The 25,740-nt window shown below is 49.2% G+C and overlaps 1 protein-coding gene across 4 annotated transcripts in view; it reads left to right on the top strand.

Moving 5' to 3' along the window:
- The window catches only part of SMARCA2 (SWI/SNF related BAF chromatin remodeling complex subunit ATPase 2), a 1,892,118-nt gene that overhangs the window by 785,247 nt on the left and 1,081,131 nt on the right, over positions 1-25,740 (top strand). For all 4 annotated transcript variants that reach the window (XM_086961220.1, XM_086961218.1, XM_086961217.1 and 1 more), the window contains exon 20: positions 1,571-1,684. In XM_086961220.1, coding sequence (XP_086817346.1) covers positions 1,571-1,684 — 114 coding nt within the window. The remainder of the gene's footprint in view (positions 1-1,570; positions 1,685-25,740) is intronic.

Genomic DNA, 25,740 nt, shown 5'->3' with positions numbered 1-25,740 from the left:
TGGTAGTACTGGTAGTGGTAGTACTGGTGGTCGTGGTACTGTTAGTACTGGTGGTGGTGGTAGTTGTAGTACTGGTGGCTGTAGTACTGGTAGTACTGGTGGTGGTGGTAGTACTGGTGGTGGTGGTACTGGTGGTGGTGGTAGTGGTAATGGTAGTGGTAGTACTGGTGGTGGTGGTACTGGCAGTACTGGTGGTGGTGTTAGTGGTAGTACTGGTGGTGGTGGTGTTAGTGGTAGTACTGGTGGTCGTGGTACTGTTACTACTGGTGGTGGTGGTAGTGGTAGTACTGGTGGCTGTAGTACTGGTAGTACTGCTGGTGGTGGTGCATGTATCAATGAGTTTAATTTTTCCTAATGAAATAGCCATTGGCATTACGTGAGACACACAAGACATTTGTGAATTCCCATTGTAACAGCGGGAAGGCTCTGTTTTCCATGATTATTGCGTATTCGCGTTTTTTCCACAAACTTTAAAATAATGATGACTGCATGTTAACTCTGGGAGTCAGGCTCAACAGCACGTGTCACGAAGGTCACTTTTAACCTTCATCATTTATTCAACCAGTAGTCTGCATGTCAGCACTTATTAAAATTCGGAAACAAAGCTTACAGAACCAGAATCCAAATGTTTTAAAATAAAACGCCTTTAAACCCCGTTTTTTAAACCACAGACAAAAATAGTGCAGCGCAGCGTGCGAGGAAAAGAAGGAAATGACCTTTGGAAATGAGAGTATTCAGGAAACACAAGAACTACAGTGTGGACGAGCATGTACGAGTCATCTTCTGTGAGCCTCGCCTGCTGCCTCATCATTTTACATTGAACGCGCTCACCGCTGTGAAAGTGCACGCATCATCTGGATTGCATTACACGGGCACTCTGACAGCTCCTAATTAAGATTAATCCCTCTGCTGTGCTCGTTCACGTACAGAATATGCCATGAAACTAACATCAATGACGGACGAAAAGTCAATATAGCCTATCACGTCAAGGCTACTAAATAAACAGCACAGCGAAGACGAATCACTAGGCACATGCCATAAAACACTATGGAATTTAAGGAATGTGCCTGGCCATAGCCCTACATATCCTTTTTTTTTTCTTTAACATTAGGATCTCGAAGCTCCGCCCCTTCGGGGGCGTAGTCCGAGCCCTAAAAACTAAGAGGGAGGGAAGGCAAAAATACTGTTAACTTTTGGCTGGATTTGTTTTCAGTGTCAGTGTTTGAGCTTTTGTTGAGTATGATACAGTTTGGTATTCATCAGTGCTAATTATTCCTATTATGAAAATGCAAGTCGTCCACAATTCTATACATAATGTTCTGGATAAAGTATAAAACACATCTTTTTAATTGTTTTCATCAAGGGTAGGAAACGTTCCTTTGGTTACTTTGTGCAGGGCCTGTTTTGTCGCACCTCTGGACTTTCATTGGTGTTTTATTCTGCTAATCATTTAATTTAATTTCCAAACAAACACAGTTAGTTACTCGTAGCTTACAATGTACCAGCTGCGTTTGTTTCAATTTAGTGGGCCTATCCATCATATTTCTTTTCTGTTGTTTGTTTAATTTAGGTGGACTTGAATGAAGAGGAGACCATTCTGATTATCAGGCGTCTCCACAAAGTGTTAAGACCCTTTTTGTTGAGAAGATTGAAGAAGGAGGTAGAATCTCAACTTCCAGAAAAGGTTGGTACAGAACAGAACTTCAGAGAAGACGATCTTGTGCTGGTTGCTGCTTTTTATCTTTCTATTGCATGATAGTTGGCAGCAGATTCTACCTGGATATTTTCGACAATTAAATGAAATTGTGTGTTGCTTCTAGCTAGTTTTATAGTTGTTTCATTTCTGTTTTTGGCAAATCCTATTCTCCTTAAATACTTTAGATTTGCTGATGTGAGGAGCTTATGTTATGGGAAAATGCAAACATTACTCAAGCAGCAGACAGAAATTGTTTAGGGTAAAAAAATAGACATTGCCTACAGAGGAAAGAATTTGGGTATTATACTATTGTTCCCGAAGTCCTCTTTAAAGACCTTGTAAAATGTGTTTATGGGCATGATGCCCTCATGCAGACATTTAATAGTTCCAGAATCATCAGTGAGGTTTTGTTCTTTGTAGAAATGGCTAGTCGGCCAATAGACAGTCACAAGGAGATGATCAAGCGGCAGTGTCTTTAAGAGGTGGTGCATTCCCTTAAGACATTAAACCAGTGCAAAATAATTGAAAGTGAGGTTGTTTGGAGTCATTAATAGACTTGGCTTGACAGCCTAGCTCTTACAAACCTTATGTGAGCCACAGAAGAAGAGCATTGACAAGCCTTACCGAGAGAGGGGTTTTGGCTCCGCCCACACGTTGAGTACAGCATGTGATTGGGGAGAAGTGTGGTTTTGCTGCAAAAGTGCTTTGTCCGCACTTTTTGCCTTGTGGGAAGTTGTATAGTTCATACAGCAGGGCTAAATTGGTTATTTGACAGAGACATGAACTGTGTATTATGAAACGTTATGACAGAGGTAGTAGGCCTGACATATCAGTTGTAAAAAGCAGATGTGAAAACCAATATGCATGCAAGAGTAGATTGTTGTTACTCCATCTTAAAGCCTGTAGAGCAGTATGGTGGGTTTTGGTGGTTACAGCCTTTGGAAACAGAGCAGTGGATTTACATTGTGATAATCCATGAGAGAACCTCCTTGGAGGGATTGTATTTTGCTTTTTTAACTGTAATTTGTGTTGTATATTTGTAATGTTATGATTATATGCCTGATGGTAGTCTTTTTGGAAATCTTATGCTCAATGCAGCTAATATGAGATGGTCATGGAGTAAAGCCAATGTTAAATTATATTAGCCTCATAGCTTCACTGGGAAACGTTATTGATCTGATCTGTTTATTATGAAAAGTTATGAAAAAGCAGGGGGCCTGGTTTATTATTTGTGAAAGCCAGATTTTCAAGCGTGGATTGATATTCTCTGTTAAAGCATGTAGACAAATGTTTTGTTGCATGGTCTTTCACAGATTACTGCAGTAGACAAGGGTTTTAGTGTTGTTTATCTCCTCCGGCAAACCCTTGGTGTAGCAGTTGTTCACTGTTCCTTGTTAACTTCGTAGGAGGGCTGTACATTATTTTGCCAATTGCAATTTAGTACATAATTATAATTTTAGGTATGTAGAATGTGTACCCGACGTTTGCCCTGTGGGAAATCTTCTCCTCAATATAAAACAACTGAATTGTTATGGTGACAAGCCAATTTTAAAGGCTATAGATGTAATTAGTTAATTGAGGAGCTATGTCAGTTGCCTGGTGATTTTTTAATGCCCTGAGATAAAGCCTATAAACAGGTATGTTGTTATAAGAAATCACTAACATAATGGCAGGGGCTTTGGTGTTAATTACTCTCTTTGACAAACCATGTTTATAGACGATTTCAACTGTGGAAATCCTTTCTAGGGTCTCGTAGGAGAGCCCGGCATGTTTTTCAGTCTGCAAGGCGATTCAATTCAAAAACATTAATTAAACAAGCACAGGCAAAACCAGTGCGTGTGGACTTGGCAAGCTGGTGCAATAGTTATTTTTTTGTGTTGCAAGCAAATGCCACACAAATAAACCGAAGGTAAAAAGAAGACAGGTGTACTTAAAAAAGTTATAGAAAACCTCTTTAGTTTTAATGCACATCACACAAAATATTTTTGCTATTGAATTGAAATTAGACTTATAAACGCGCAACTTTGCCCGAAGGCATCAAGGCGCCTACTAAAAAAATGAAAAACGAAAAGGCAGAACCAAAAGCTAGGGGTAGGCTTTACCAAAAAGCCATGTTTTCAGGGCCTTTCTGAAAAGTTGTATTGGAGGTAACATCCTTATTTCTAAAGGAACAGTGTTCCACCATCTTGGAGCCAGATTGGAAAAGGCTCTGCCGCCCCATTTAACTCTTCGCCCTCGAGGAGCGGTGAGGAGCAGTTTCACCGAGGAGCGAAGGTTCCTAGTAGGAGCATAAGGAATCAGGAGATCTTTTACACCTCCAGTCTCTTTCCTGTTTAAGGCACCGAACACCAAGCATAACACTTTAAATGAAATCCTGGCGTCAATGGGAAGCCAGTGCAGAGATTTCCTGGCGGCGGTCGCTGACGACCTTATCGGAAGGTCCAGTACAAATTTCGCCGCTGCATTTTGCACCGATTGAAGACCTTGCAACAGGCCTTTGTTGGCTCCTGCGTATAAAGCATTGCAACAATCAAGCCGAGATGTTATCAAAGCTACCACAGTTTGTTTCCGGGCTTGCACGGACAGGTAGTGCTTGATTTTCCGCAGGATTGCAATGATGCCCCAGCAGGTGGAGATAGTCTGCTTTACTTGGAGGGCCATGTCGAGGGAAGGGTCAATCGTAACCCCCAGATTTCGTGCTGCCCAGGTTGGAGCCGGACACGTCCCCAAGGATTCGGGCCACCATTCCGCCGACCAGATGTCTTCCTTCTCGCCGAACACAAGGATCTCCGTCTTTTCGCCGTTTAGCCGCAGTGAATTGTTAATCATCCAATGGGCGACTGCCTCCATACAGAGTCTAAACTTGGAGGCAGAAGAGCTGACAGGCTGGGCGAGGGACAGCAAGATCTGCGTGTCATCGGCGTACGACACTACCTCCATCCCAAAAGATCTAATGAGTCTGGCCAGGGGGGTCACGTAGATGTTAAACAGGGTCGGGCTTAACGCCGACCCCTGTGGAACCCCCCACTTCAGCGGCAGGGATGGAGATAGGAACTCTCCCAGCTTCACTCTCTGTTCCCTCTGGTCCAGGAAAGAAGCCAACAGGCTTAGTGCGTGACCCTCCACCCCTATCTCCCTCAGACGAGATGTTAACACGAGGGGAGACAGGGTGTCAAACGCAGCTGTAAGATCCAGAAGGATCAGCAACGTACTTCCACCCTTGTCAACTGTGGTGCGGATGTTGTCAAGCACCACAGTCAGGGCGGATTCCGTGCTGTGACCCTTCCGGAAACCGTGCTGCGAATGATCCAAGAGACCAGAGGAATCCAGAAAGGAAGAAAGATGCTGGTGTAGATGGATTTCCAGCATCTTTGCCGGGGCTGGGAGCAGAGAGATGGGGCGGAGATTTTTAAGCCCCTCTGGGTCCAACGACGGCTTCTTCAAGAGCGGCTTCACCACCGCTTTCTTCCATTGGGAGGGAAAGATGCCATCCCTCAAGGCCTTATTCATGATCTGAAGTAGCGGGAGCAGAAGAGTTTCCTTGCATTGTTTGAGAAGATGGAGAGGACAGGGATCAAGAGGTGAGCCAGACTTGGTCTTAGCCAAGAGGACTTCCAGTTCCTGTAAGGAGAGCAAGGGAAAGCTAGACAGCGAGGTCGAATTCGCAAGTCTAACAGACCCTGTGAGGGGAGGGATCTGAGAAGTAGAAAGGGTAGGTGAAGATACAGGAGACCTTTGGAGCTCAAGAGCCGAGACAATATTAGCAATTTTGTCATGAAAAAATTTGGCTATGTTGTCACACAGCTGTTGTCACAAAGAAAAGTTACTATTAGCTTTGAATTACTCTAACCTGAAGACATAGGTTAAACACACAAAGATGACAAAAATGCAAAAAAGAATGGAAAGAAAAAAGCATTGAAGAAGTCAAGTATGAATCCACCATCCAGGGCATTGAAGTGCATTTTTGTAGCAGATGTGCACGTGATTATGCAAAATGCCGTCACTTGCAGTACAAAAGAACAAATAGGAAAGGATTTTATTTTTTTATTTTGTTTATTGAGGATTTAAATGAGTATACCCATTATATACGGATAGCATCAATAATCATACACAAATCAAACAAATAGAACAATCCCACGTGGCAATGGGTATGCAAATCAAGTCTGTCATGTGATTAAAGCTGTAATAAACAATAAAGTATCATGCGTTATATCACGTACACCATAGAGTTAAGATACAGTATTGTCTCGGGGCTCATCAGTTGATACGGTCCGTAAGTATTGTAATAATGGTTCCCAGATGTCCGTAGGTCTAGATGAGGATGGAAGTTTTTCCGCATAGATAAGGAAACGGTCTTGGCAATGAATATGTGACGTTTTTCCTGCATACAAATACCCTGCATACCATCACTCCGCAAAAATGATTCCGCAAATACTATCACTCCCCAAATCTGAAAGAAACAGGTTAGTATTAGATTCCTTACCTTAGAATATCCCCAGGCGTCAGACTGGATCCGGAAATGTTTGCGTAGCAGTACTCTTGTGTGTCGGTAGGCGTCGTCTGCGGCTCCGCGTCCGTCGTCGGTGCTGTGATGACGTCGTCAGAGTACTTAGACGCCGCCTCCGTGTGCTGACGTCAGTTCTTCTTTTTTCCGCGCCAGCAGCGCAGATCCGGAAAAAGTGGTACCTTAGTCATTTTTTGACTAAACTTTTTTGAGATCTTTTTGATCATTCTTCGAGTCTTAGACTCCGATCGGTGCCGGTAGGGATGCCAGGTTTTAAACCTTGTGAGGACTGCGACCGGCTGATATCCGTCACCGCCCCTCACCGACGGTGCCTCCACTGTCTCGGCGTCGATCATGACGACAAGTCCTGCTCCGACTGTCTGGCCTTAACATCTAAAGCTAGGCGGGAGCGGTCCCGCAAGCGGCTCGAGCTCCGGAAGTCTGCCCCGCGCCGTGAGAGGTCCCGGTCCGGACAGAGGTCGAGGGACCGGTCGCGGGGGTGGAGCCATCATAGCTCCGGGAGTCGACATCACTCCTCAGGTTCGAAGTGGCCAGGTAAGCACAAGAAGTCGAAGAGACGGCATCGCTCTTCCGACTCCCCCCCCCACACTCGCGTGATGCAGCCGGGGGTTCGGGCGACACCGCCCGAGCGGACCCGTCTGGGAGCCCTAGCGGGCCGGGTGCTTTGGCCCCGACGCCGGCAGCGCCTTCAGGCCCGGCACCGCAAGGCCCCACTGGATCCGCTTCTGGATCCGGATCGTCACCGGTTGACCGTACGACCTTACCGGCGCCGGTCCCGCAGGTGTCACCTCTGGCGCCGTCCTCGGGCGGCGCCGTCCCCGATACCTCCCTAGACCCGGTTCCGGCGCCGGAGCAGCGCCGCTGGGCGCCGCTCTCGACGCCGCTTGGGGAGTTTTACTTCAATGAACCGGCCCCATCATTTGACAACCCTGATTATCAGGAGATGGGTAATGAGGAGTATTGGGAGGGGTCTGAGGACCCTCTGACACGTGAGTGTCAGTCTCAAGAGGACAGGACAGGTGGACTTGGGGATGCCAGTGGTCTGGACACTTCGCCAGACACTGGCTTTGTCTCACCTCCTACCGTTGCTTCGGGCGAGGGGGCAACCTTCAGTGTGGTGTTGACGCGGGCGGCCAAGGCCTTGGGCCTTGAGCTCCCCGTCGCAGCCGTGAGGACTAACCTCCTCACTGAGGTCCTTAAACCGCAGTCAAGCTCGGCTGAGCCTCTGCTGCCGTTTAATGAGGCCTTGACTGACATTCTTTTGGGCACTTGGTCCAGGCCTACTACAGGCCAGCCGGTAGATAGGAACGTGGCCAGACGCCACCGCCCGGCCCCGGGCGGCCCTTGTTTCCTGTCCACCCACCCCACCCACGAGAGCCTGGTCATCCAAGCCTCGAACTCACAGACCGCATTCCTGTCAGCGCCGCCTGATCGGGAATCCAAGAGGTATGAGAATTATGGAAAGAAAATATTCTCCTCCCTTAGTCTGGGACTGCGGTCTTCCAACACTGCATGCCTCTTGGGCCGCTACACCCACTCCCTGTGGGACACTGTTGCAGACGTGCTGCCACAATGCCCGGCGGAGGTCAAGGCTAAACTCGCCCAAGCCCTAGCGGAGGGTCGAGATGCGGCACGTTTTTCCATCTGGTGTGGGCTGAATACCACCAACTCACTGGGAAGAGCGATGGCAACGACGGTGGCGATTCGTCGCCACGCCTGGTTGAGGTCCGCCAACTTTTCAGCGGATGTCCAGAATACCCTCATGGACATGCCGTTTGATGGCCGTCGCCTTTTTGGCGACAAGGCAGACCATGTGCTTGAGCGCTTTAAGGAGTCCAGGGCTACTGCCAAGTCATTTGGCCTCTCGGCCCCGCGCCAGCAAACGGGTGCCTTTCGCTCCTTTCGTGGCCAAGGAAGGGGCACCCCCACACGTGCTGCCAGCCACGCACCGCAGACTAACATCCAACGCGGTGGCGGCCGTGGAAACCGCAGTGGAGGCGGTCGGGGACAACGGCGAGGCCAGTCCACACCTTACCCCGCAGCATCCGCCTCAAAACCTTCCTAGTCCGTGCTTTCGGGCCCATGTGACGCCAGTGGGGGGCAGGGTTCGCCATCACCACTTCCGCTGGCGCACTGTCACATCAGACAGGTGGGTGCTGCAAATCGTCTGAAGGGGCTACTCCCTCCCCTTCGAGGCGACCCCTCCAGCCATGCCAACGCAATACCACCGCGTATCGGGGGATCATTTGCGGCTTCTGCAGGAGGAAGTTACGGCCCTCTTGGCCAAGGGGGCCATTGAGCGCGTTCCTGGGCCAGAAGTAGGGTGTGGTTGCTACTCCCACTACTTTCTGGTACCCAAGAAGGGCAAAGGGGGCCTACGTCCTATCTTGGACCTACGGAACGTCAACGGCTTCCTCCGGAAGGAGAAGTTCAAAATGCTGACACTGGCTCAGGTCTTGGCTGCCCTAGACCCAGGAGACTGGATGATAGCGTTGGACTTGCAGGACGCGTATTTCCACATCCCCGTCCTGCAGGACCACCGGCGCTACCTCCGTTTCACGGTAGGCCACGAGCACTTTCAGTTTACCGTGCTCCCCTTCGGCCTTGCCAGCGCCCCACAGGTGTTCAAGAAAGTGATGGCGGTGGTCGCAGCTCATCTGCGCAGGTTAGGGGTTTCAGTCTTCCCCTACCTCGACGACTGGTTGTTGAAGGTGGGCTCGCCCCAGACAGTCGTCAGCCACCTCCAGACAACGGCGGACCTCCTGCACCTGCTGGGGTTCTCCATCAACGTGCCAAAGTCACACCGGTGTCCCTCTCAAAAGCTCCTCTTCATCAGAGCGGTTCTCGACTCTGCGCAGTTTCGGGTTTATCCCCCCACCGTTCGGGATATTCAGGCTCTGATTCCATCTTTCAGCCTTTATCCCGAGTCTCGGTCAGGTTGACGCTGCGGCTTCTGGGGCTGATGGCTTCCTGCATCCTTCTGGTGCATCACGCCCGTTGGCGGATGCGGGCTCTGCAGTGGGACCTGAAGTTTCAGTGGGCCCAGCATCAGGGCAACCTGTCCGACCATGTCCTGATCTCGGAGGGCACTGCAAGACAGCTGCAGTGGTGGCTCACGGACCGCGATTGGGTCAGCGGCAGATCCCTCTCCCTTCCCCAACCGGAGCACGTAGTTGTGACAGGCGCGTCCCTCCAGGGCTGGGGAGGCCACATGGGAGAGGCGGAGATCAGAGGTCTCTGGTCTCCAGCGGAGTCCCGGCTCCATATCAAACTTTTGGAGCTGCGAGCGATTCGTCTTGACTGAAGGCATTCTTCCCCTCTGTCCGGGGGTGTTTAGTGCAGGTGTTCACCGACAACACCACCGCCATGTGGTACTGCAACAAGCGGGGTGGGGTCGTGGACCCTCTGCCAGGAGGCTCTGCGCCTTTGGCAGTGGCTGGAAAATCAGGGCGTGACCCTGGTGGTTCAGCACCTGGCAGGTTCTCTGAACGCCAGGGCGGACAAACTCAGCCGCCGGTGCATGATGGATCACGAATGGCGTCTGAACTCGGACGTGGCGCAATGTCTCTTTCTGCAGTGGGGAGAGCCTTGGTTAGATCTATTCGCCTCAGAAGAGAATGTGCAATGTCATCAGTTCTGCGCGTTGGAATTTTCAAGGCGGCACTCGCTCGGAGACGCTTTTCGTCGCGAGTGGAGTTGCGGTCTGTTGTACGCCTTTCCGCCTATACCACTTCAGCCCAGAGTGCTGAAGAAGACCGGACCCAAGTCATCCTTGTGGCTCCGGACTAGGCACGAAGGTACTGGTATCCCGAGCTACTCGGTATTTCAGTTGATCCCCCTGGTTCGTCTCCCTCTTCAGGAGGACCTTCTGTCGCAGCATCAGGGGACGGTCCTCCACCCGAACCTGTCCAGTCTCCACCTCCATGCTTGGAGATGGAGCGGCGACAGTTGAGGCCATTTGACTTGCCTCCTGAAGTCTGTAATATCATTCTGGCAGCCAGGCGTCCCTCTACAAAGTCGGTATACGCCTGCAGGTGGAACAGATTTGTGGCATGGTGCACAGCAAAGGCTGTGGATCCTCTCTCTGCCCCTCTTTCTGAAGTTCTTCTCTTCCTTCTTTCTCTTGCCCAGCAGGGCTCTGCTCTGGGCACTATCAAGGGCTACCGTTCTGCCCTTTCAGCCTTTCTAGGGCTGCCTGATCAACCATCTTTGTTCAAGTCCCCTATTGTAACTCGTTTTCTGAAAGGCATCACACACACGTTTCCACCTCTTCCCATCGTGATGCCTCAGTGGGACTTGAACCTGGTTCTTACTTATCTGATGTGCGCTCCCTTTGAGCCACTTCACAACTGTCCTATCCACTTTCTTATTCTAAAGACTGCTTTCCTGGTTGCCATCACCTCTACCAGGAGAGTGAGTGAGCTCCAGGCTCTTTCCTCTAAACCTCCTTTCCTTTCTGTCCACCCGGACAAGGTTGTGTTGCGGACAAGACCCTCTTTCCTGCCCAAGGTTTTCACGGCCTTCCACATCAGGCAGTCTATCACCTTGCCCACCTTCTTTCTGCCTCCGCATCCCTCAAAGAAGGAAAAGCGGCTCCACCGTCTGGACCCAAAACGTGCGCTCTCTTTCTACCTGGATCGCACACGCCAGTTCCGAGTGGATGACCAACTCTTTGTTGGTTACGTGGGCGCTAAGAAGGGACGGGCGGTACACAAGCGAACCATCTCTCGGTGGATCGTCTTGTGTATCACAGCTTGTTACTCCTTCGCAAGGAAGGAGCCTCCTGTTGGGCTGAGGGCCCATTCCACTCGCGCCACGGCGGCTACCACTGCCCTGGGGTGTCCCCTTGCAGGACATCTGTCAGACAGCTATGTGGGCATTGTTGCACACGTTTGCAAGACACTACTGCCTGGACAGTCCAGTCCGGAGGGATGGCTTTTTTGGCCGTTCCGTTCTCCAGGACTTTCTGGTGTGATAATTGGTTCGCAGGCCCACCACCGGGGTTGGTATTGCTGGGCTATCTATTCTAAGGTAAGGAATCTAATACTAACCTGTTTCTTTCAGATGCACAAGTTACTTACCTTCGGTAACGATATATCTGTAAGAAACAGGTATTAGATTGGTATTAGATTCCTTACCACCCCACCCATCCTCCCCGTTCTGCGAACCGATATCTATGGTTACGGTCATCCCCTTTCAGGGCCCACCAACTAATCCGGTCTGCCAAGAAAGCCGCATTCAAAGACCGTCTAGATAACAACGCCCACAACAGCAAGGAATTATTCAACATCGTCAAAGAATTTACCAACCCATCAGCCAACTCCAACGACATCACCCCCTCCCAAGCCCTCTGCGACTCCCTAGCTTCCTTCTTCCACAACAAAATCGCAGACATCCACAACAGCTTCGACAACCGACCCGAAGACCAACCCACCCAACCTTCTGCAGGACCTTCACCCCCCTTGAACATCCTTAATGACTGGAACCCAATCTCCACTGAGGACACCATCCGCCTGATGAACTCCATCCACTCAGGATCCCCAACTGACCCATGCCCTCACCACATCTTCAACAAAGCAGACTCCATCATAGCACCACACCTCCGAGATGTCATCAACTGCTCCCTCAACTCCGCCACCTTCCCGGAAAGCTGGAAACACGCAGAACTCAGCGCCCTTCTGAAAAAACCCACAGCTGACCCCACCGAACTCAAAAACTACCGCCCCATCTCGCTTCTTCCATTCCCGGCGAGAAAGCTGTCAACAACCAGCTCGCCACCTTCCTCGAAACCAACAAATCCCTCGACCCCTCACAGTCCGGCTTCCGAGCCAAACACAGCACTGAGACCGCACTTATCGCAGCAACAGACGACATTCGAACTCTACTGGACAATGGAGACACAGTCGCCCTCATCCTCCTCGACCTCTCCGCTGCCTTCGACACAGTCTGTCATAGCACCCTTCTACAGCGCCTCAGAAACGTAGGAATCCAAGGAAAAGCACTGGAATGGATCACCTCGTTCCTCACCGGAAGAACCCAGAGAGTCCGCCTCCCACCATTCAAGTCAGAGGCCTCTGAAGTCATCTGCGGCGTGCCACAAGGATCGTCACTCAGCCCCACCCTCTTCAACGTATACATGAGCCCCCTTGCGGCCATCGCTCGCCAACACAATCTCAACATCATCTCCTACGCGGATGACACTCAACTGATCCTATCACTCACCAAAGACCGTAACACCGCCAAAACCAACTTACACGAAGGAATGAAAGAAGTAGCCGAGTGGATGAAGCACAGTCGTCTGAAACTGAACTCAGACAAAACAGAAGTCCTCATCTTAGGCACCTCCCCCTCCGCCTGGGATGACTCTTGGTGGCCAGAAGCCCTTGGAAAAGCACCCATCCCGACGGACCACGCACGGAACCTGGGCGTCATCCTGGACTCCTCACTCTCGATGACCAGACAAGTCAACGCCGTTTCATCATCTTGCTTCAACATTCTTCGCATGCTCAAAAAAACATTTAGCTGGATCCCCACCGAAACTAGAAAAATGGTCACCCACGCACTGGTTACGAGCCGCCTGGACTACGGAAACACACTATACGCCGGTACCACCGCAAAACTCCAGAAAAAACTCCAACGCATCCAGAACGCTTCAGCCAGGCTCATACTAGACATCCCGCGTAAAGAACACATCTCTGGTCACCTGAAAAACCTCCACTGGCTCCCCGTAAATAAGAGGATTACTTTCCGCCTCCTAACCCACGCACACAAAGCACTTTACGAACTTGGACCCGAATGCCTCAACACACGATTGTCCTTCTACACCCCCTCCCGTCAGCTACGATCCTCCAACCAAGCCCTTGCCACTGTACCTCGCATCAACAAAACCACCATGGGAGGTGGATCCTTCTCCTACCTGGCAGCTAAAACCTGGAACTCACTTCCCACTCACCTTCGCCTTATTCAGAACCACCTAGCATTCAGAAAACAACTTAAAACTTGGATATTCGACAAGTAATTCCCCACCCTTTCTCTAGCGCCTTGAGACCCAATGGGTATGTAGCGCGCTATATAAATCTCTTGACTTGACTTGACTAGTTTCAATGGCACCAGTGTTGGTTTTTAACATGGCTCTGCGTTTCTGGCGCGGAAAAGCTGTGTCTAAGAACTGACGTCAGCATGCGGAGGCGGAGTCTAAGTACTCCGACGATGTCATCACGGCGCCCACGACGCCGACGACGGACACGGAGCCGCAGACGACGCCTACCGACGCGCAAGGGTACTGCTAGGCAAAAATTTCCGGATACAGTCTGACGCCTGGGTATATTCTAAGGTAAGGAATCTAATACTAACTACTGTTTCTTACAGATATATCGTTACCGAAGGTAAGTAACTTGTTCATTAAGACAACGCTAACTTGTACAACGAATATGCCTTTACCACGCATGCCTTTACAACGCAAAGACATGCATGTTAAAGGTATACTCATTGTAAAAGTTTTAAAGGTAAGTGAGTACCCTGCAAAAACCACTCAACTACACTACACAAACACTACCCTACACTACACCAAAACACTACCCACTACCCTACACTACCTTACACTACACTAACACTACCCTAAACCCTAAAACACTGCCTACACTACACAAACACTACACTACCCTACACTACACCAACATGACACTACACAAACACTACACCACTACCCTAAACCCTAAAACACTACCCCCGCATGACCCTACACTACACAAACACTGCAACACTACCCTAAACCCTAAAACACTACCCCCAGCATGACACTACACTACACAAACACTACAACACTACCCTAAACCCTAAAACACTACCCCCCGCATAACCCTACACTACACAAACACTACAACACTACCCTAAACCCTAAAACACCACCCCCAGCATGACCCTACACTACAAAAACACTACAACAATACCCTAAACCCTATAACACTACCCCCAGCATGACCCTACACTACACAAACACTACAACACTACCCTAAACCCTAAAACACTACCCCCAGCATGACCCTACACTACACAACCACCACAACTCCACACTACACTAACACTACACTACACTACACTACCCAATCACTACCCCAGCAGGACCCCCCGCCCCTAAAAAATTAACCCAAACCCCCTTACCTCTCTCGTCGTGGTGGTTCCACACTTCTCCTGGTTCCATATTCTTGAAGTCTATTATTTTTTCAAAACGCTTGTGCATTTACTATACATGCCTAAACAACGTAATTCGTTGTAAAGGCCTTGTAAAGGCCTGCGTGGTAAATGCACATGCGTTGTGAAAAAATGCGGAGTGATTGTATGCGAGGTCAATGGTATGGGTACTGAAAGTCCGCGGAAAAAAAGATGCGGAGTAACCGTGCCCTACCCTCGGCAACTCGCCAGGTCATGAAGCCATCCTGCAGTCGGCGGCACTGCTGTGCTCTCCCAGGTCATTGCCACTCACCTTTTGGCCATTAGTAGAGCTACTTTCACTAGTTTGCTCACGACCCCCTTCACATAGGGCACCAATCCCAGCAAACAAACATGGGGGGAGCATTGCAACTCTAGATCTATCATCCATCGGATTATGTGCGGATCACCTCCACCCAGAATTGTGCAATTTTGGGGCATTCCCAGGACAAGTGCCAGAAGTCAGCATCAGTTTCACCACATCTTTTACATGGGTCATTATTGCGCAGCCCATATTTAAATGACTTACTGGGAGTGTGGTACACTTGGTGTAAATATTTGTAATGAATTATACGGAGATTCCCATTTGAGGTTAGGGTCCTAGTGAGCTGACAGCAGTATTCCCAGTCTGGCAGCCTTAAGGGCGGATCCAGACGAGCATTCCAGGATTCTAAGCTGCGGTTGTAAGGGCGTGGCCTCTCTTCCCTAGCAGCGCGATACAGCTTAGTGAGAAGATGACGTCTTGTTGGGCTGGTAAGTAGGATGTGGAGTATTTGCAGTGACACAGGTTCTGTAGGGAAAGTGTGGTAATCGGTTTGTATAGCTTTTTTCAATCTGTGAAAGTGGAACGTAAATAGTGACGTTTTATTCTGTATATAACTGAGATAGTCATGTGCTAAAAAGACACCCTCCGGTAAGAGATAGTGCATTTTAACTAGTCCTACCTGGTGAAAGGTGCGCATGGCTCCCGTCTTTTGTGTCCCCGACAAATCCCAGTGGAATGCAATAGGCAAGAGAGGGGAGTACCATGGCAACTTACCGGCCATGCGGCCTAATGCCTGCCATGCCTTTATAGTGGCGTCAATGGTATTAATTTCCATGCGGAGGTCTGTCTCTTAACGTGTGTCCGCATGGATCCTAAAGGGACAGGGTAGGCATCTCCAGCCTCCATCGCTACATGTGGGACAAATTCATGCGCGCCGGTCCAATAGTGCACATATTGTGCATGTGCGTATAAGTAATACAAATATAAGTCAGGTACGCTGAAGCCTCCATGTTTGTAATCCATAATAAGTGTGTTCCAAGACACCCGGGCCTGTTTTCCCCCTCAGACGTGCTTAAGGAGCAAAGAGTGCATGTAATTAAAAAAAGGTGAGCGGGATTGGTATGTTGCTAAATAGATATAAGAATCGTGGCAGTACTACCATTTTGATTAACGCGATACAGTCAGCCAAAGACAGTGGAAGTCTCACCCAGTTTTCCACCTGCCGCTCCAATTTGGCGCATGCAGGGCCATAGTTTTCTCGTATCACTGTGTCAGGGTCTCTGTGCACCCATATCGCCACTCAAGTGGATATTCCATGTCATGAGGCGAGGTGCATTCAGTGAGTGGTACTATCACCGATTTTCTACCAGTTTATCTTCAGGCTGGAGAACAAACTAAAGCGGATAAATTCCAGCAGTACTGATGCCAGAAAAATGCGGGGCTCCCATAGGAATAGTAACATATCATCTGCTTCTAGAGAGATGTTGACTGGGCGGTGGACAAAGCGAAGGGTCCTAATAATGCAGGCAAGAGGTTTGCGGGTTAGTATGTCCCTGTCGTTCCTCTGGAAATACAGATGGAGTATTTATTTTTTAATTTTTAATTTTATTTATACAGTTTTATATAGCGCAAACTTGACCCACGAGGGAATCAGAGCGCTTTACATTTAGGATCGTTGCTTTAAAATTTACATCAGATACAAGAGCATAGTAAGATACAGTACACATAAACAATGTTTCAAGATTCGTAGGAGGGAGGGGAGGAGGGAGTAATAACAGGGAGATGAGGAGGAACTGTGCCCAATGTCCGGCTGGGTAGGTGACGGTCAAGGGGGAAACCAAGGCCAATCTCCTCATTAGCTGTCTAGTTGCTCCATCGTTTATCAGCCATGTTGCTCAGGTCTCAGTGTTCAGGGAAACCAGTTTTTAGTTTATTTGATTTGCAAAGGTTATATAGCACTGTCTAGAGCTGGCGGTATCAGAGCGCTTAACCAGAGGATCGTTGCATTACAAGGTTCATCAAAAAGGAATTATATAGCTCTGGCTAGACCCGGAGGTATCGGAGCGCTACAACAAAGGAACATTGCGTTACAAGTTACATCAGCTACAATAGTGTAGTAACGTACAGTAAATAAACAATGAGGTTGAGAGAATTTGTAGGAAAGGAGGGGAAGAAGGAGCCATAACAGGGAGACGAGGAAGAACTGTGTCCAATGTCTGGCTGGGTAGGTGAAGGTCGAGGGGGAAACTAGGGCCAATCTCCTCATTAGTTGTCCAGCAACTCCACCGGGTATCAGCCATGTTGCTCCGGTCTCAACGTTCGGTAAAAACAGATTTGAATAGATACATAGGCTACGAGGGTGGAGGTACAAGAAGGAGGTGGGGGGAGGGAGTAAAAATAAGTCAGAGAGGGAGGACGCTGCTTCTAGCGCGGCCGCCATCTTGGGGGAAGGAGGTTGGCACGCTAGTGTTTAGCTTCAGGTGACCTGCCTCCGCCCCTATAAGTCCAGCATGCCTCCGAGGACGTGCAGCGGACGAGTGCAGCGGGCGCGCCGGAGGTGCGCCTGAGGTAAGCCCGTCTGCGTCCCGGAGGCGCCCGGCCCGGCAGGGGACGGCATACATCTAGGCTGCAACGCTGAGCGGGCAATTTCGTATGACCGTGACACTCTATTTAGGCTTGGGAATATCACTAGCCTGGGGTGTGTTAAACATCTATGTGACCCTGCTAATGTCAGCCATATCTGTGAGTTATGCGCTTGGTCTTCTTCTACTTCGCCTTCATCACGTGTCACCTCCGGCCTGATTAACACAGCCGGGGAGACTTCTGCGGAGGCCCACATGCATTCTTGCATGCTTTTAAATACTCGGTCTCTTGGTAAACATGCCCATGACCTCTTCAACCTACTCTCAGATCAGAAGCCGTCATGTCTCTTCCTCACGGAGACCTGGCTATGCGACTCCTCCAGCCCTGATATCTCCAATGCCCTCCCCCCTAACTATTATATAGTTAGGAAAGACCGAGAGCTAGGAAGAGGAGGAGGAGTGGCAATAGTAGTAGACAAGCGATACACCTGCTCTGTACTTGAAACTGATAACATTCCTGGGGTTGATTCACTTGGCTTCTGCATATCCTTTTCCCCACACCACTCATGTGCTGGCCTTTTGGTCTATCGTCCACCAGGCCATCTGGGCCCTTTCTGTGACAAACTTCATCAAACTTTATCCCCTCTTGCTATGAAATACAAGCATCTTCTTCTTCTTGGAGATTTCAACATCCATATGGACGAACCTGAGTCTAGTGACTGTCAAATTAAGGGATGTGACTAGCACGTTTGATCTCCTACCATATTTTTTTGCTGCTACTCATAATAAAGGTCATTTGTTAGACCAAGTTTTCTCCTCTTTGTTTATTCAATCTCACCCACCACTTCCTGTGACGTGGTCAGACCACTTCCTGTTAAACTTTGATATCGTGGGTCTCTCTAAATCCGCTTGCGCTGAAAATAGCACTCAACCTACGGTTTCCCGCCCTTTCCATCGTGTCACCACCGATATGCTGGAGCAGTCCTTGGCACTCCATCCTTGTCAACTGACCGGCAACCTTGAGCAGGACCTCTCTAGTTTTCAGTCCTGGCTTGCTCTACGCTTTGATGAACTGGCGCCCATCTCTGCCAGGTCTTTAACATCTCAACGTATCTCAGCCCCCTGGTTTACCACTGAACTTCAGGTGATCAGGAAAAATTACAAGAAAGCCGAACGACTGTGGTGAAAAAATTATGATACCCCCCTGAAAATAAGCTTTAAAAATCTTATTAAGACCTATCACAAAGAAATTACATTGGCGAAAAAAGCTTTCTTCGCTAAAAGAATTGACTCAGCCTGTAACATCAGCAAGGAAATATTCAAAATCGTTAGGGAATTCACTTCTTCCCCTGCTTCAAACCCTAAATTTTCTCCCTCTGAACTCTGGGTCAATCAGCTGGGCAGCTTTTTTTACAATAAAATTCTTAACATCCAGGCATCTTTTTCGCCCACTGCCTCTGGTTTTGATCTTGTCCCCTTTCATCTACCATGAACATTCCGCAGGCCACCCATATTCTGTCATATTTTCCTTCTCTGTCGTTGGAGGCTTCACTTGCTCTGTTACAAAAACTGAAATCCGGTTCACCCTCTGACCCGTGCCCTGCTAAAATTCTTTCCAAAATGGCCCTTGTTCTTAATGCTCTGATTAACCCTCTTCTCAATGCCTCCTTTACCTCGGGCGAGGTCCCAAAGGCCTGGAAAAAGGCCCATGTCATCCCTCTTATAAAAAAAATCTAATCTGAACCCTTTAGAACACTCCAATTATAGGCCAATATCTCTGCTTCCTTGCCAAACTCGCAGAAAAACATGTTCATTCCACCTTATCTAATTTCTTAGAAGCCCATGATATTTTGCATCAGACGCAGTCAGGTTTTCGCTCCAACCTCAGTACAGAAACAGCACTACTGGAGGTAACTGAGACTATAAAGGAAGTGACAGATCGCGGAGGGAAGGCAATGCTGGTATTACTCGATCTCTCAGCGGCCTTTGGCACCGTCCCTCACAACCGGCTCCTTTTCAGACTCCATGAGATCGGAATTAGAGGGACGGTGTTCAATTGGATTAAGTCCTTCCTCTCCGAGCGCCAACAAATGATCTGGTCACCACCTTTCTCGGCAACAGTTCCATCTCTTGATGTGGGAGTGCCACAGGGATCAGTTTTAAGTCCCACTTTATTTAACATTTACCTCTCCCCTTTGGCTGAATTAGTGGAGACCTTTGGCGCGCGTATTGTGTCCTATGCGGATGATACGCAGCTGCTTTTCACCTGCGACAAGAACTCCGATTTCGCAGGTGACTCTATCAAAAGCTGTTTGGAGGCGGTCTTCTCCTGGTTTCAGCTGAACCAGCTTAAATGTAATTCAGACAAGTCTGAAATTCTATTTTTTGGCTGCTCTCCTGATATCCAATGGAAATCTTGGTAGCCAGCAGATATGCACCCTCCTTCTTCCCCCACGGCGATCGCTAAGAATCTGGGTGTCAAATTTGACAATGGTCTTACCTTTAAACCCCAGATCCTTGCCCTAGTCGGCCAATGTTTTGGCTTACTACGCATACTCAGGAAATTCCTCCCTCTACTGTCACAGGCTCATAGGAGAACTACTGTACAAGCTATGATTGGATCCAGGCTCGACTACGCCAACGTGCTCTATTTAGGTCTCCCAGAGTACCTCCTATCTCGCTTACAGACTGTTCAAAATTCTGCCGCAAGGGCCATTTTCGGCCTAAGCCGCAGATCCCACACCTCGTCCCTCCTTGAGTCACTGCACTGGCTCCCGGTGAGGAAACGTATCCTCTTCAAGACTCTGACCTTGACCTTTAAATCCTTACACGGTACTGGTGCAGTCTATCTCAGGAAACATGTTCAGTTCTACCATCCTGCTAGATCGCTACGTTCAGCTTCTCAAGCTCTAGCTGTCGTTCCATCTGTAAAGCACTCGCGCATTGGAGGTCGTTCTTACAGAGCCTGTGCTCCGCAGCTCTGGAATAAGCTCCCCCTCTCTCTAAGAAAAGCGGATAATCTCCTGTCCTTTAGGAAAAACCTTAAGACCTGGCTTTTCAGCATTTAGTGTGATCAATCTCTGCTCTGTCTCTCTTTACAGATCTGTACAGCGCCGGGACACTCTGCCCGAGTAGCCGTGCGCTATATAAATCACCAAATAACATAACATAACAGGGCTACCATATAGGCCAATGGGGGCCCTCCACTCGCACCCGCGCCGTGGGATTAGTATACTGCAACGTTATCCATTGAATAAACATAGGTGGGAATCCCATACTGCGTAATATGTAAAACAGGTAACTTGTCAAGCATAACAGCTGCTGCCTGCAGCCCAGGGTCGAGTATGTGAAATAAAGCGAATAGAGTAGGAAAGTTCTGAGATGTAGAGCTAGTTGGAATGAAGCCAGACTGGTCCGGGAGGACCAAGCCCTGCATTAACGGCTGGAGTCTGATGGCTAATATTTTGGTGTTGGTGTTTATAAGTGAGAGTGGCCGATATGAGTCACAGGTGTGAGATGGTTTGTCCTTCTTAAGCAGGGTGATAATCACAGCTTCCCGTAATGTGAGTGGCAGTTCACCAGAATCATAGACCTCAGCGTACATTGCTGATATGTGAGGCGAGAGCTCCTCCGCATACTCTTTGTAGAATTCGCTAGGGAAGGGAAGCCATCTGGGCCCGGGGCTTTATTATTCGAGGGTGACTTAATGGCTGCGCACACATCCTCAATAGTGATCGGCTGACTGACTGAGAAACTTCCTCTGCCCATCTGATAACCATGCAATGGCTATGTCGGAAAAAATAGGCATCCATATCATCAGTCAGCCACCCCCGGTGTTGTGTATAGTGATTCATATGAGATTCTGAACTGCTCCACGATCTCTGGGGTAGTGTAGTGGTCCTGACCATTGGCATCAGTGATTTTGGTAATAGTATGATGAGTCATGCGATCTTTAATCTTACGAGCCAAGGGACGCCCCAGCCACGCACCCTCCCCGAATGCACAGGCCGCATGTCGCGAGAAATATATTTGACCTCTCTCTCAGCTAGTTCGGTGTACTCAAATATGCTCTCTTTGATGACCGCTAATGTCCGGGCACAGGGAGAAGACTCGTATTCCCGCTCGAGAACATGTAACATGGTTTTGAGTTTACTAAGCTGTCCACACAGGTCCTGTAGGATACCTGCGGAAGTACTGAAACACGTGCCTTGGATAGTGGCCTTGAAGGCCTCCCAGAGGGTTAGCGCATTGTCCACAATCCCTTATTTTCTGTAAAATATTGTGTAATAGCATCACGAATGGTAATGGCATAAAGAGGGTCAAGGAGAACCTCTCTGCAGAGGCTGCATGTGAACGCACGTTGCGCAGTGCAGGGGAGGTGTAGCGTCATGGATACAGGGTTATGATGAAAAAGTGTGCTAGGCATTCCAGTTGTTTTGTAGACCCAGCCACCCTCTGTTTCACTCAAGAGCCAGTAGTCTAGCTGAGACCAACTATTATGTGCTCTGGAAACGTGTACCCTCTCGAGCCTCCACATGTCTCTGTCTCCAGACGTCGATTAGACCCAGCTCAGACATGCCATCATTAATGACCTGGGCTGCTCTAGATGACTGACCGCCTCTGCTTGCTTTGTCCCGGTCGGGATCTGAATGTGTGTTAAGATCACCTCCCCACAATATCACAGCATCTAGCCAGACACGCAAAATGGAGATTACGTGCTCGAAAAACCATGGATCATCCATATTCGGACCGTAAGTGTTCACTATGGTAATTAAAACGCCCGCCAACGTCCCATAAACTATAGCGTATCGCCCCGCATCATCAATGCAGGTTTGGAGCATGGTGAAAGGCAGAGGCTTCTTAACTAGTGTGAGAACACCCCGCGAGTAAGAGGATTATGAGGATGCCAAGTGGTAACCAGCCCAATGTGACCCAGGCCGCCCGTCCGAGTGGGGTGTGATGTGTCTCCTGTAATTGGGCAATCGCAACTTCGTGCCTATCTAGGAATGCCAGGACCTGACACATCTTCTTTGGGGAATTGAGCCCCCGGACATTCCAAGTGAGACAACTAACTACAGTGTGTGCAGGGTGTAAAGCAGAGACCTAGCATATCATGAGCATGATAACGCAATAGTATGTAAAGGTACATTAGCAGCAACCACAATATCGAGAATAAAAATAGCCATGTTTGTAAAGCCAAAGCCTCCGAACTACCCCCACTCACTTCAGCAACCCCAACATGCCAAAGCCATCCCAAACCTCCCAGAATGACCCTCGAGTAAAAGTCCTAGGGAGAAAACAGTAACTGGGAATACCCATAGTGGGGCGCAGGAAGACAATACCCTTCCCGGTGTAGTGGGAGGGGGCGAGCAATAGCGTTACCTGGCTAGTACCATTTGATATGTCAGTAACAGTAAACGGCTAACCCCATCAAAAATATTCAAACCCGCAACAGGCAAGGCATTATTAATGGCACAAAACAAGACCCTATAGGCACCCCAGAGCATGTCAACTAGGCACACCAAAGCAGAGAAATAGTGGTGCACCCTAAACAAAGTAAGGCAGCATGGGGGGGGTCAAACCACAGTTTGCAACTCACATAACTCGACAATGTCCTCATTCATCTGCTTTTTCTCCAGTGTGAGCCTGCAGCACCGCCTAACACCGCAGCAGGGGAGCAGCTGCGCCTTGTTAAAGTCTTCGCAAAGTCCATGGCAGATTTAGGAGTGGTGAAGATCCTAGGCTTGCCGTTATCATCAATGCGAATTTGCGCAGGGTAAAGCATGGCGTAGGAAATCTTTGCGGACATGATCAGCTTTTTTAACAGGTAAGTATTCTCTTCGAGCTTCCTGTACAGCCGCCGTGAAGTCAGGATAAAAAGCTCGAGTGTTACTGTCATGAGGGATGTTGCCTTTCTCACGGGCCAGACGAAGGAAAGTGTCACGGTCCCGGTAATTTAAAAGACGGGCAATGATAGGGCGTGGTGGCGCACCTGGAGGGGGACGAGCAGCCAGGGATCTGTGAGCCCTCTCAACAATTAAAACCTGAGAGGAATGTTCAGTGCGAATGTCGCAAAGAAAATTTTCAATGTACGTCTCAAGGCGGCCTGTATTAGTGGATTCCGGCAATCCAGTAAGACGTACATTGTTGCGCCTCGATCTGGCTTCCAAGTCTTCATTGTGCACCTGTATTACGGCCAGTATCTTTTCCACGGAAGTCACCTTCGTAGTCACATGTTGGAGGCCATCCTCAGTGTCTGATATTCGTGTTTCGGCCTCCACTAGCCGCAGTGCGTGTTTATCCAGTTTCTGTGACATGTGTTCCAAACGAAGATTCAGATTATCGATCTTCCCATTGACGGACTGCAGACTGGTATGAACTGCAAGGAGAGTTTGGGCTATATTGGACAGGTGGTTACCAGGGTCCTCAAGTTCCGAGTGTGAGGTGGCTTGTTGAGAAGTCTTGGTAGACCTCCAGGGCTCGAAGGTGAGGGGCGGCTGACTGCGCTCTGATTTCCCCATATTAACGCACCTATAGCAGGAAGTAGGCTAGGGCAGGAAATGTCTAGATACGATGGGCACTCTCGTCTCCCATCGCTAATGAGGATCAATCAATAGCAGAAGGGGGCAATCATAACAGAGAGAGACACCCTGCAGTGGTGCTATGAAATGTCAATAAAGCCACAAAGTGTTCTACACTTGAGCGCACAATGTACACAGCCACCACAGTGGATCTTCTATAGTTCAGAGCAGGGAGACAGTTTTGACCACAACCCAGTGGTGAACAAATCTAGACAGCACAGCAGCAAAGGGAAGGGGCACAGGAGACCGGTATCACTGCATAGTGGAACCTGTGATCAAAATATATACTGGCACTAGGTAGCGGATGGCGGTGGTAGTTAGTTGGAGGTGCGCAAATGAGTGGTGCAAGGGGTAGTCCCTGGCCACCAATGGTGCCAAGCGTCAGCGGGGATGGAAGTGCCGCCTCAGGTCTGGCCCCACCACGTGTCGTCGGCTGATGCACTGAGACTTCCAGCCACGCAGCAGAGTTAGATCCGCATCGCAACTCCCAGGCCGGAGTTCCCAAAGCCAGATCCTCAGCGTCCGCCTACAGGTGCACTCCGGGTCAAGCTCAGTAGAGGCCCCCACCGCTAAGCCACAGACGAGAGGCCGTCAGGCCCGTAGGGGCGAGGGTCCAGTCGGTTCACAGGTGAGAGGGGGCATCGCAGATTGCGCCAAACACCGGGACGCAGGTCAGGGGAGGCACACACTACGAAACGCGTCCAACGCACCGGCCCAGAGACAGCAGCCCACGGCAAGTGCATCACCACCAGCCAGCCAGCGGAGCACCGAGCCGTGGGTGGGAAACACTGCCGATCCAGCCCGTAATCGGAGCACCGCGCGGGGCCTGGCAAGACACGACGTAGCTCCGACAGCCAAAATGACTGCTACCGGGTCCTCGCTCACGCCAACACCGACCGCGTAGCCAACCAGGCACCAGCCTGGAAACAACAGTCCCCACTTCCCACACCCCTCAGGCACAGGTCACGGCTGAAGCAGAGTAGCACTCTCCGCAACTAGGGCCTGACCCGAACAGCCATGTTGGTGCTGAATGGACTAACCCAAAACCCTTCTAAAAAATCTGCAGTAAAGTAGCCTTTTCAGCCTGGATTTTATGACTTTTATGTGCGCCTTTTTTGTGCTGGTTTTAGGACTGCACTGCAACATTGCTGTTCAGTGACAGAGCCTGTGCTCTACCACTAAAATGGTGCAGTTAAATTGGTTTCATACAATTGGTAAATGTAACTTTCCTATAAGGCCACGGTAGGTCTTGTGGAAAATACACCGGTGGCATAGAAGTCAATTGTCATATGTGTGTTGCAGTGTGTATTTGCACAACCCACGTATATTAAACTATTTATGTATGTATTTATAACATTGATACAACATTGTACTTTCAGATACCGCAATTACAAGCATGTTATATTCTAAATATTGTAGCAGTATGGTAAATACTGTGAACGACTCTCCCTCCTACCCCTGCAGCGTTCCCCAGTTGTGTTTAGCTTTTGGTTATGTCTGGAGAAGTCAGTAAATACCCTGTGATAGGGCTCCAAATGTTGCTTGACTGAGACGATGGTGGCAGTTCTTCATTCTATATTTCCAGTTGTTCTTTGCAATGTATCATATCCATCAGTCACTGTTTAGATTTAGGCGTTGTTCATTTACCCCAATACATAGCCACTCTACATTTTGCTAGTAATAATGCTACTGCCACAAATGTATGGTGTGTGCTTGACCAGGAACAAGTAAGCACAGTTGTGGGGAGCAACTGTCCTTTTCCCCCACCATGGTAGATAAATCAGCTACTACTTACTCCCAGAACCGCCCAATCAAATCACACTGCCACACCAGATAAAGAAAGTCTGCCTCTTGAGAGCAGTTGGCGTTCTCCTGCAACTCAT

The sequence above is a fragment of the Lissotriton vulgaris genome, chromosome 3_1, assembly GCF_964263255.1.
Source record: "Lissotriton vulgaris chromosome 3_1, aLisVul1.2, whole genome shotgun sequence".
Taxonomy (NCBI): Eukaryota; Metazoa; Chordata; class Amphibia; order Caudata; family Salamandridae; genus Lissotriton; species Lissotriton vulgaris.
Note: the sequence above shows the minus strand (reverse complement) of the source record. Positions and strands in the feature narration are given on the sequence as shown.